At 36.5% G+C, this 10,895-nt stretch overlaps 1 protein-coding gene across 1 annotated transcript in view; it reads left to right on the top strand.

Moving 5' to 3' along the window:
- BNC2 (basonuclin 2) overlaps window positions 1–10,895 on the top strand; it is a 383,907-nt gene that overhangs the window by 174,515 nt on the left and 198,497 nt on the right. Inside the window, exon 3 of the mRNA XM_042782734.1 lies at window positions 9,153–9,255. Coding sequence (XP_042638668.1) covers window positions 9,153–9,255 — 103 coding nt within the window. The remainder of the gene's footprint in view (window positions 1–9,152; window positions 9,256–10,895) is intronic.

Genomic DNA, 10,895 nt, shown 5'->3' on the forward strand with positions numbered 1-10,895 from the left:
ACTGAGACAGACTAGGAAGAAGGAAGAGGCTGTCCACTTCTCAAAGAATTGTCCAGGGAAAACCTTATGATGATCATTACAGGTAATTAATTCATGTACCTAGATTATGCTACATACATTTACAGTAGAAACTGATGCAGCACAATGGTTACTACATTAATCATTAGGCTTTTCTATAGTTTAAAGCTAATGTAGGTCATGTACTTAAGTATTAAACATTTAAAAATATTTCAAGTAAAGTTTCATTATTGAAGTTGTAAATCATGGTATCCTCTTCAGAATTGAACACAGAGATTATGGATTTAAGAAGGATTTTTAGTTATATGTGTGAGATTTGGCTAGGTTTAGTGAATACTTTATTTTTGGGTGGTGATGATGCAGAAGTATTTGAAACCCAGTCTAAAAATCAGTTTCATTGTAGAGAGATTTCCCCCAACTCCCCACCCCATTTTCATAGTGTGTGATTGTTCCTTTGGAATATGGGTTTTCTGTTTCTGTTTGTGCCATAGCCTTATTTTGCCTGTTGTCTTTCTTTTCTTTTTGTCAGGTAACTTAGTCAATTGTTCTAAACAAGAACAGCAAATAGGAGATTTAGTAGCCTTGCTTGCAGATCTTTTCAGAAACCCTGGTAGTGTAGTTGTTAAAGCATTTGACTGCTAACCAAAAGATCAGAAATTCAAACTCACCAGCTGCTCCATAGAAGAAAGATGAGGCTATCTGCTTCTGTAAAGATTTATAGCCACAGTGGGGGCCACTTTGAGTCATAATCAACTCAGTGGCATTGAGTTTGGTTTTTTGAATTGGTGGTACAATGGTTACACTCTGGACTGCTAACTTAAAGTGCCGTGGCTCCAACCAACCCCCTTCTCTGCAAGAGAAAAGACCTGGCAATCTGCTGCCATAAAGATTTCAGTCTAGGTAATCCCATGAAGCAGTTCTGCTCTGTCCCTGTAAGCTCTCTCTAAATCAGAATCAATTCAATGGCACAAAACAGCATAGATCTTTTGTGAGGTACAATAAATATTAGTTAATGCAACAGGCTGTGCTTTACTGAGAAATATCATTTTCTAAAAAGGCTGATACTCCATTCACATGAATTTTCAGAGATCAAACCAGCTATGACTATAACAGAACTAAGAAGAAAGCTTCAGATTTAGTGATAACACAGCCATCTATTTAAATAGTGCTTTGGAACTCACCCATAGTACTTTCAAATGCACTTTTATTTAATCATCAAATATAAAAAATGGTACTGACAGTTCTCAGTAAAAACATTTTTTCCTAAATTATCCTATTTTGTATACTTTAAAACAGATGTACTTTTAAATAGCATATTTATAATTTACTTATTTTTGTTTTTTTTCCTTGTTCAATAGTTAATGGAAATAAAATAATTAGTAATTGGGAGATTTGTCTTACTGTCCACTGTATCATTTAAGAACTATGTAACACACATATAAAAATTTCTGAATGCCATTATTAAAAGAAATAACAATGCCTGTTGTGTCCATCTTAGATGGTTACAGGATGGATAATGTGTAATCACATGACAAAAGTGTTCATTTATTCATTAAGGTGAAGTATGTGTTGAATATTTTAAAAGGTACTGGAAAAGCAATTTTTACTATGTGGGAAGATTTATACAAATACAAGGAGGAGGTAAACCAAAAAAACCAAATGCACTGCTGTGAAGTCGGATACAACTATAAATAGCTATTATTATTTTCTACCTTTTTCTATTATCAGGCACAGTTACATTTGCCTTATATTTATTATTTAATTCTTTTCCTGCTCTTGTGATGTGTTTGTTAACTTCATTTTATAGATGAAGAAAGTGGCTCAAAGAATCATTTATTCACTTAAATGCTTTTTGAGCACCTGTTATTTTCCAGTATTCATTGTAAAAGAATTCCTGTGTGGTACAAAGGATTAACATGTTCAGCTGCTAACCAAATTGTTGGAGGTTCTAGCAGAGACTCCTAGGAAGAAGACCTGGTGGTCTACTTTGAAAATAAGTGAGCTGTTAAAACCCTAGGAAGCACATTTCTAATCTGATACAGATAGAATCGCCATGCATGGGAATCAGCCTTGATGGCAATTCCTGGTATATATTGTAAATCAAACAGATGTGCCCCCCACCCCCACCATGGAGGTTAGATTCTAGAGGATAAGGCAGACTCTAATCAAGTAATTACACAGATGAGTATATTATTCACAACCTGTAGTAATTGCTGTAACAGAAAGATCCATTGTGATACAGTACTATAATAGAAATACTGCCTTCAGTGGGATTTGAGGGAAACTTCCTTTAGGAATGGAAACAGTATTTGAATTGAAATCTATAGTTTGAGCAGGAAGTAACAAAGCAAGCCTGGGACTGCAGTTGGGCAAGTGAGAGAGCATTCCCTTGAGGAAAAGGTAGTGAGAAGGACCAGTGACTGAGGGGGCCATAGCTAAACCGATAAGGATTGACTATTTTTAGTGTAATAGTTAGTGTTGATACCAAAAACCAAACCAAGCTCACTGCTATTGAATCAATTGCAACTTATGGCAATTCCCATTAGTTTTTCAAGGCTGTAAATCTTTATGGAAGCCGACTACCCCTTTCTTTCCCAGAGCAGCTAGTAGGTTTGAACCACTGACCTCTAGGTTAGCAGCCAAATGCCTTAACCACTATACCACCAGAGCTCCCTTAATAAGGGTTGATAAAACAAACCAGACTCATTGCCATTTAGTTGATTCTGACTCATAGCGACCCCCATTAGGTTTCCAAGGCTGTAAATATTTCTTGGAAGCAAACTGCCCCATCTTTCTTCCATGAAGCAGCCGGTGGGTTCAAAACACCAAGCTTTTAGTTAGCAGCCAAATGCTTTTACCACTACACCACCAGAGCTCCTAAATAAGGGTTGATAAAGCAAAAAAAGAACAAACACTGCTATGGAATTGATTCCCATTCATAGCGAACCCTTTTGGGTTTCTGAGTCTATAAATCTTTCCAGAAGTAGATTGCCTCATCTTCCTTCTGTGGAGCAACTGGTGAGTTTGAACCACTGACCTTCTGGTTAGCAGCCAAATGCCTCACCCACTATGCCACCAGAGCTCCTTCAAATAAGGGTTTATAGGAGGGCAAAAATAACCCTATTAAGGCAAGTGGTATGCATCCATTATTTTTACTCGGCAGAGGAGAAGGAGATCTGGTTGCACAGTGGGTAGAGCAATCAGCTGCTAAATAAAAGTTGAGCAGCTCAAAAGCCACCAATCACCCAGCAGCAGAAAGATGAGGCAGTCTATTTCGGTAAAGATTACAGCCTTAGAAACCGTTTGAGCGAGTTCTACTCTGTCATATGGGGTTGTTATAAGGATTGACTCCGTAGCATTGGGAGTAGGTAGGGAAGATAAGCGGCTCGGTGGTAGAATTCTCAGCTTCCTCACAGGAGACCCAGGCTTGATTCCAGATGAGTGCTCCTCGTGCACATCCACCACTCATATGCCAGTGGAGGTTTGTGTGTTGCTATGATGCTGAACAGGTTTCAATAGAGCTTTCAGACTAAGATTGGACTAGGAAACAATGCTTGATGATCTACTTTTGAACATCAGCCAGTGTGAAAACCCTGTGGATCACAAAGGTCCGGTCTATCACTAATTATTTTTTGGAAGAATCTTTTTTGGAGAAAGCAGAATGTCAGTGATGGATTAGCTCCACTACTGCCTACCAAAAAAGAAACCAAACCTACTGCTATCGAGTCATATCTGACTCATAGCAACCTCTCCTTGGGTTTCAGAGGCGGTACTACGGAAGTAGGTTGCCTAGCCTTCCTTCTGAGGAGTGGCTGGTGGGTTTGAACCACCAGCCTTCTGGTTAGCAGTCAAGTGCCTTAGGCACTACGCCAATAATTATAACTCAAAATTTACAGTGAGTGGGTAGAGAATTCACACAAACCTGGGTTTGAGTTTTGGATCTGTGACTTCAGTCAAGTGATTTCAGGTAGGAACTCTTTTTCTATACTTCAGTCTCCTTATTAGTGAAATTGAGATAATGCTAGTATCAGTGGGTATTTTCTGAGAATTAAGAGAGATTCTTAATTTATGAAGCACTTACCATAGAGTCTAGAAAATCTTAAAAATTCAGTATATCTAGTTATCATTAATAACAACAAGTGACAGTTTATTATCATAAATAAATAAATCCTGGGCTTTGGGAGAGGAAAAGATACAGGAATAAGTGGGGAAATCTATTTCTTAAACCTGTTTGAAGGCTTGTACTTTAGGGTCTTACCTCTAAACTCACCACCTATGAACTTCAGATCATGAAGTTCTTGAGCACTGGAGGTATGCCACCTAATCTCTGTGACTTAACAAGGTGTCTGACTCAGAAGTGAACATTTCAGATGGTGATAATAAGTGAAGCTGTAAGAGGGCATGAACTTGGGGAACCAAACAGTGACTATGTGGTTGTGGGAAATACCTTTTTTTGTTTACAGTGTAGAGTGAGTGAGAAGTGGAGCTAGAAGAATAAGATGGTGATCAGTATCTGTGCAGCCCCAACAGAAAGGAGGGTTAATGCTGCCTGCTGCATAGAGCACTAAGAGGACAAGGAGATTAGGAAACATTACCAGATGTCATGAGTTCATTCCCTCTGAGAGGAGGAGGTATCAGGAAATTGTGAAGTGTCCAGATTTCAAAATTCAAATTTGGTGAAGAAGTGGAAACATGGTAGGTTCTGGGGCTACAGATTTTGTCCAAGGTAAAGGCAAGCAGGAGGGATAATAATTTGACAAAAGTTGTATTTTTGTATGCTGCCGTTAGTTGCCATAGAGCCATCTCATGATGATCTTACGTACAGGTATCCCCCACTTTTTGAAAGTTCATTTTATGCCACTTTAGTTTTCTCAGAGTCCTGTATTAGTACTTGTTTTTGCTAACCAAAAGACAGTTGAGGTTTTTATCTTTTACTGCAAAAAGTGAAACTAGAGGTCAGCACTTGTTTTGCAGTGAGCTGTTAAAGAGGCAGTGAGCACTTTTGAGCAGCAAAAGTGGCTTTGACAAGCTGATTCCCCAGGAACTACACTCAGCATCTCAGTGTTAGGTCACCATAGTTTGGAACTGTGAATGTGAACACTATATGTTAGTGTTATTTTAAGTTTTAAGTGTTATTTTGGTAGGTTATTTTTGGGGTCTGAGAACGCTAAAAAAGGTTTTCCTATATAAATTACTGGTAATTGTGCCTTTGCTTTCTGCCATTTTGGTTTATGGAGGGTTTTGTAGGAATGCTCTACGTTTAGATAACGGGGAAAACCTGTATAACAGAATGACATGTTGCCTTGTGCTGCACCTTCTTCATGATCTTCTATATGTTTGAGCCCATTATTGAAATTGTGTCACTGCGTGTCATTGGGGGCTTCTCTTGTTTTTGCTGACATACTTTACCAACTATAACATCCTTTAATAGTGATTGATCTTTTCTCATGATGTGTCCAAAGCAAGCAAGATGAAGTTTCAGCATTCTCACATGTAAGGAGCATTCCAGTTATATTTCTTGTATATTTTAGTTGTAAGTTGCAGGCCTAAGAAAATGTGTTGTTATTTTTGTTGCTGTTGGTGAGCTGTAAAGGTCTAAGAATTGAGGAAAGGTTTACAAGGACAACTGATGATGAAGGTTCCTGGATGAAATGGGAACCCTGATTGGCCATACTCTCGTTTCAGAGGGTGAACCTGCTTAATGTCTCTGCATACATAAATTGAAACAATGTGACTAAACAACATCTAATCTTGGTGTCCCCTTTCTACTCCTTCATCCTAATCTCTGGAGCAGTATCTGAGGATTAAGAGAAGGAATGGTAAAACTTTTGATGTAGACTTTACACATACCTGACAACTATCGTTCTTTTTCATTTCAGGATTTTATTTTCTTCTCTCAGTTTGTGTACACTACATTTCTTAAGCTTTTTTGCTCATTGATTTTAAATGCTTTTAGTTCAGAGAATGTAATAGATAGCTTGGTGTTGTTCAGAGTACTCAGCAGAGAGTGGGAGGTGATCAAATGTTTGCTGAATGAAGGAAGGAGTGAATGAGCTCACTAAAATGAAAACATATTTGTTTCTGCTCTTCCCAACTCTCTCCTTGTAAAGCATGTACATTTTTGAGGTTTAACTGGCTTTGAAAGTTTTATGATCATTTTTTTTTAAGTGTGGTAGAGTTGGCAAGTGACCACATTGGTTGTATTTTGTTGTGAATAAATAGTATGTCAAAGTTTTATGCTGTTTGAAAAATGTTATTTAGAACAAAACTTCCTTTGAAGACACAATAGTCTCTTACTCAAAATATTTATTTAGACCATATTGTTTAAATGTATATAATTCCCTTAAGGAAGAATTGTAGTCTATATAAATCTGAATCTGAAACAAATAGACCTTCTGGTATTCATAGAAATACCAAATTGGTACTCCAATGCTTCAGTGTTTATATACAAAAGAAGTTGAGGTGTGCCAATGTTTGTATGTTTATGTACAAAAAGAGTAGAGTATGTTAAAAAAAATGATGGACTGAAAAGTATTATTTTTAAATGTACCAGATGTATAAAGTTATTTAGTAAGAGAAAAGTACTTGAATATAAACTAGAATAGGTGAATGAATAATTCAACCAATGAAAAGCTAAATATACATAAAACAAAGCAAAACTGCAATCTCTTAATTTGTCCTGGTCTTTGAATATAGCTATAATTAAAGTTTAGCTTTAATTAAAGTTAGGCGATCTGGTGGTGTAGTGCGTAAGGCACTTGACTGCTAACCAGAATGTCAACGGTTCAAACCCACCAGCCGCTCCATGCAAGGAAGACGGGGCTATCCACTTCCATAAAGATTTACAGCCTCAGAAACACAATGGGGGTCACTCTGAGTCAGAAAGAACTCAATGGCAGTGAGTTTATAATTAAAGTTGGTGAAAGTATGCTTTAAATGCAATGCAAAATAAGCTTATTTGTATAAAATTATTAAATATTATCAAATGAATGATTTAAAATATGTCTGTATTTTATGTTGATGGTAAAATATAGTCCTTGAAATATCATCTCTTTTTATTGCTCATACTTTGATTTTGGTAAAGCAGGGGTGATATTTTGTTAGCATTCTGAAAGCCTTTATTATTGCACTTTTAATGTTAACACAGTTGCCATCTATGTTTGAATATGTTAAACATTTATTATAAAAAGTTAGTAAGTAGGTATTTAGGTAAGTAAATCTGCATGGATGTTAAATTTTATAAAATATCTTGTTATTTACTAGAAACACCATTTGCTAAACTTTTGTTGTTTTTGTTATAGTCCACTTCAATTGAGTATTCATTAACTAATGGACATTTTATTTAAAGAACTGATTACCAAACTGGGAAGATCTTATATATTGCTTAGTCTATAAACTATTGAAATGGAAATAGTAACTTTTGGGTAGAAATATTTCTCTATAACCTACACATACTTATTATTCTTGTTTAGTCAGCATTTCTTATCTCATAACTAATACCTTTAGTCACTAATGCATACAGGAAAGTTTTACATATTTAGACCAATGAAATTGGAAGGAGAGATCCTGAAATGTTAGGCAGATTATACAATTGAGTGTTTCCTTAGAGGTAATAGAGGAACAAATTAGGGAAGTGGGGGTGGGGAGTGTTGAAGAAAGTAAGCATTCAATAGTGAGAACTCTAACATCAGAAATGGAATTAGGGACTCACAGATTTAATCTTAATTAATGAAAGAGAAATAAATTCACCTGATCCAAATGACAGGGAACAGTGAAAACCTATCTAGTCTATGCCCTCTAAATGGACTTTAACCCAAGCTGTTAACAATATCTAAAATACTGTTAGTAATGATATCATTTATATAAAAATACAAGTGATTCTAGGAATATGAGCATCTGAACCTGTGTGAATGTAGCTTTTAGGCATATAATGTACAGTTTCAAGATCCCTGTGCCAGCCCTCCCCACTCCAAATTCAGTAATCATTGATTAAATCTAAATCTCTACAGAGATCTTTTCCTGGCAGTTCAGGTAGTTACAGTACTGTCGATTGTTCATCTGTGAATGATCTAAGTCCCTCTATCATCAGAATTCCATGCAAATTAGAACTAAATACATGAGATTGATTTACTAATTGCAGTCTTGGAGCATAGGTCTGTCTTAGCATAATTCTTTAATCATAGATTTTTATCCATAAAAAGTTACACTCCATTTATGCTAATTTTCTGTGGATTCATCTTATAATAATATACTGGTGAAGTAATTTTTAAATGTACGTATAAGGAAATGACAGATTTTTAGTGTCATCTTCAGTTTTGTAAAAATACAGTTGTACTTTTTCAGATAGAAAAGGTGCACATAAATGGCTTTTTCTGTTGTACTTCTGATCCAGAAAAAAACTTATTTATTTTTTCTTTTGCAAATAAATGAAAGGAGGATAGTTTTGTGTTTTTCAGAATAGGACTTAACATGAAATTATATCAAGGGGAAAACATTTTCTTATATCAAGAAATTGAGAAGCAATAAATAGCAAGAGATATAGGCTGGGTCTTATTGGAATAATGAGAATATCTTTCATAATGTCTCTGAAAGGTAAAAAAATCATTTACATGAAAATCCAGCAGAAGAAAAATTGTGTTCTAATAATAATGTATGTTTGCCACATTTTCATTAAGAGAATGCTTTTAGAAACATTTCACTTGAACATTGAATTAAAATTGTGTGTGTGTGTGTGTGTGCTTTGTTTTGTTTTGTTTTGTTTTTTGCCTTACTGCCAAATGGATAAACTTAGTTGGGAATATATATTAGCATATATATATATATTATATGTAATAGTTTATATTTTTGTTTTGGATGCCTGATGTTACTAATCCAGCAACTTATAGAATATATTGTCATTTATTGTTCTTCCACTGGATCTACATTTCTAATTTAAAGCTTATGTTTGAATGACATAAATCATTATATTAATGAATGAATGTCACTGCATTTTTTGTAAGAAGGTTAGATGGTATCAAAATTTATTTTTAAAACTTTCCAGGCCTGCGCCAAAACAGTGAGTATTATTAAAATTGTGAAAAAATATGATCCCTTTAAACAGATGCTAATCCTGCTTTTCTTCCTCTGCTTTTCAGGCCATCCGCTGCACACTGGTAAACTGCACGTGTGAATGTTTTCAACCAGGGAAGATTCACCTGAGGACTTGCGATCAGTGTAAACATGGCTGGGTGGCACATGGTGAGGAGAATCTGGACTTTTCTTCCTGTCTTGTTATGTTTGTGTTAATGTGTGTGATTTTTTAAAGTAGTCACTGGCATGGAGATAAGAGGGGTCAGCTCTATTCCAAATGTTAGTTAACTTCAGCTTGTGGCTCTCAAAGAGCATATTCTTAGCTCCAAGAAGTAATGCTAGTGAGCAGCTCACGGCAGAAGCGAGATGTTTATAGGACAGTTGGGCCGTGGGCTCTTCCTGAACATAGCAGTAGCCAGCAAGCAGCAGGCCAGATGGAAACTCAGACATACCACAGTTAGCCTTTCAGGGCATGGACCTCGGAGGGAAGCTGGCAAATCCTCTTTGGGAAAACTACTCGATGACTGCTCACCCTTGTCATATGCCTTTACGGCCGAGTTTTTCCTTCCAGATGTTAAGTTTTGTATGGTTTAAGGTAGGTAAGAGAATGAAGGCGTACATTATTTGACTGATATTTGAAAAAATAATCTGTAAATACCCCTTTCAGTGTGCATCAGGATTGGAGTTGAACAGTGCATGTTGGGGGTGGAGGTGACCCAGAGTGAGGGCTGGGAGCGTTGAGGGTTTTTGCCAGGTACTTATCACTGTCCCATCAATGTACCTAGATTATATTCTTGCATATGGCTGAAGTGTATTATATTTAGAGAAATGTAGATTTGGGAATGGTAGCTCTGGTGGCGTAGTGCCTAACTCATTTGATTGCTAACCAGAAGGCTGGAGGTTCCAACCCACCAGCTGCTCCTTGGAAGGAAGATTGGGCAATCTGCTTCCATAGAGATACCGCCCAAGGAGGAATCATTATGAGTCGAATCAACTCGATGGCAGTGAGTTTGGTTTTATTTAGACTCGGAAATAAGCAGAGACATTGTCTTCACCTTCTAGGAGAATTATTCTTTACTTTCTAGACTGTGAAATTTAAAAATATAGGTAATGTTTTTAAAAGAAATCCTGGTTTGTGATTTTTTTTTGACAGCCTGGGGTGTTGGCTCTTTAGAGGGCATATTCTTCATTCCTAAGCAGTGCCAAATATCCAGTGGGTTGTATTTTTATAAAAGTCATGTTATTCTAGCAAGATCTGAAGTAACAACACAGGGCAGTGCCTTGAAATGCTTTTAATTCACCATGTACCTTGCATGTAAGGATGTGTATGTTAGCGTTGCAGGGACATTTCAACCATATCTCTCTGAGTAGAGGAAGCAGATATAATAGTTTGAAGGGAATACATTGGAAGGAGTGTGCTTGGTAGACATAGTAACAATCCCATAATCCTTCAGTGTCCTCAGGGATGGAACTCTTTCCTGCATTGGTACAACTCTTAGTCTAGTCTGTAGCAAGGACTGAGCTGTTGTTAACTTTTGTAGTCTCTCTCTCTCTCTCTCTCTATATATATATATATATGCAGTAATATATATATATATATTCATTTATATATATATATTCATTTATATATATATAAATGAATTCAGTGAATTCATTTCTTCACAGATGACCTTCTTTCCCAGAAGAGGTTTTGGCTCCTCTAGGTAATAGGTAAGGAGCTCTGGTAGCATAGTGGCTAAAGCACTTGACTGCTAACCAGAAGGCTGGCGGTTCAAACCCCCCAGCCACTCCTTGGAAGGAAGGTTGGG

This window comes from Orycteropus afer, unplaced genomic scaffold (assembly GCF_000298275.1).
Source record: "Orycteropus afer afer isolate SDZICR_OR568_19922 unplaced genomic scaffold, OryAfe1.0 scaffold00435, whole genome shotgun sequence".
Taxonomy (NCBI): Eukaryota; Metazoa; Chordata; class Mammalia; order Tubulidentata; family Orycteropodidae; genus Orycteropus; species Orycteropus afer.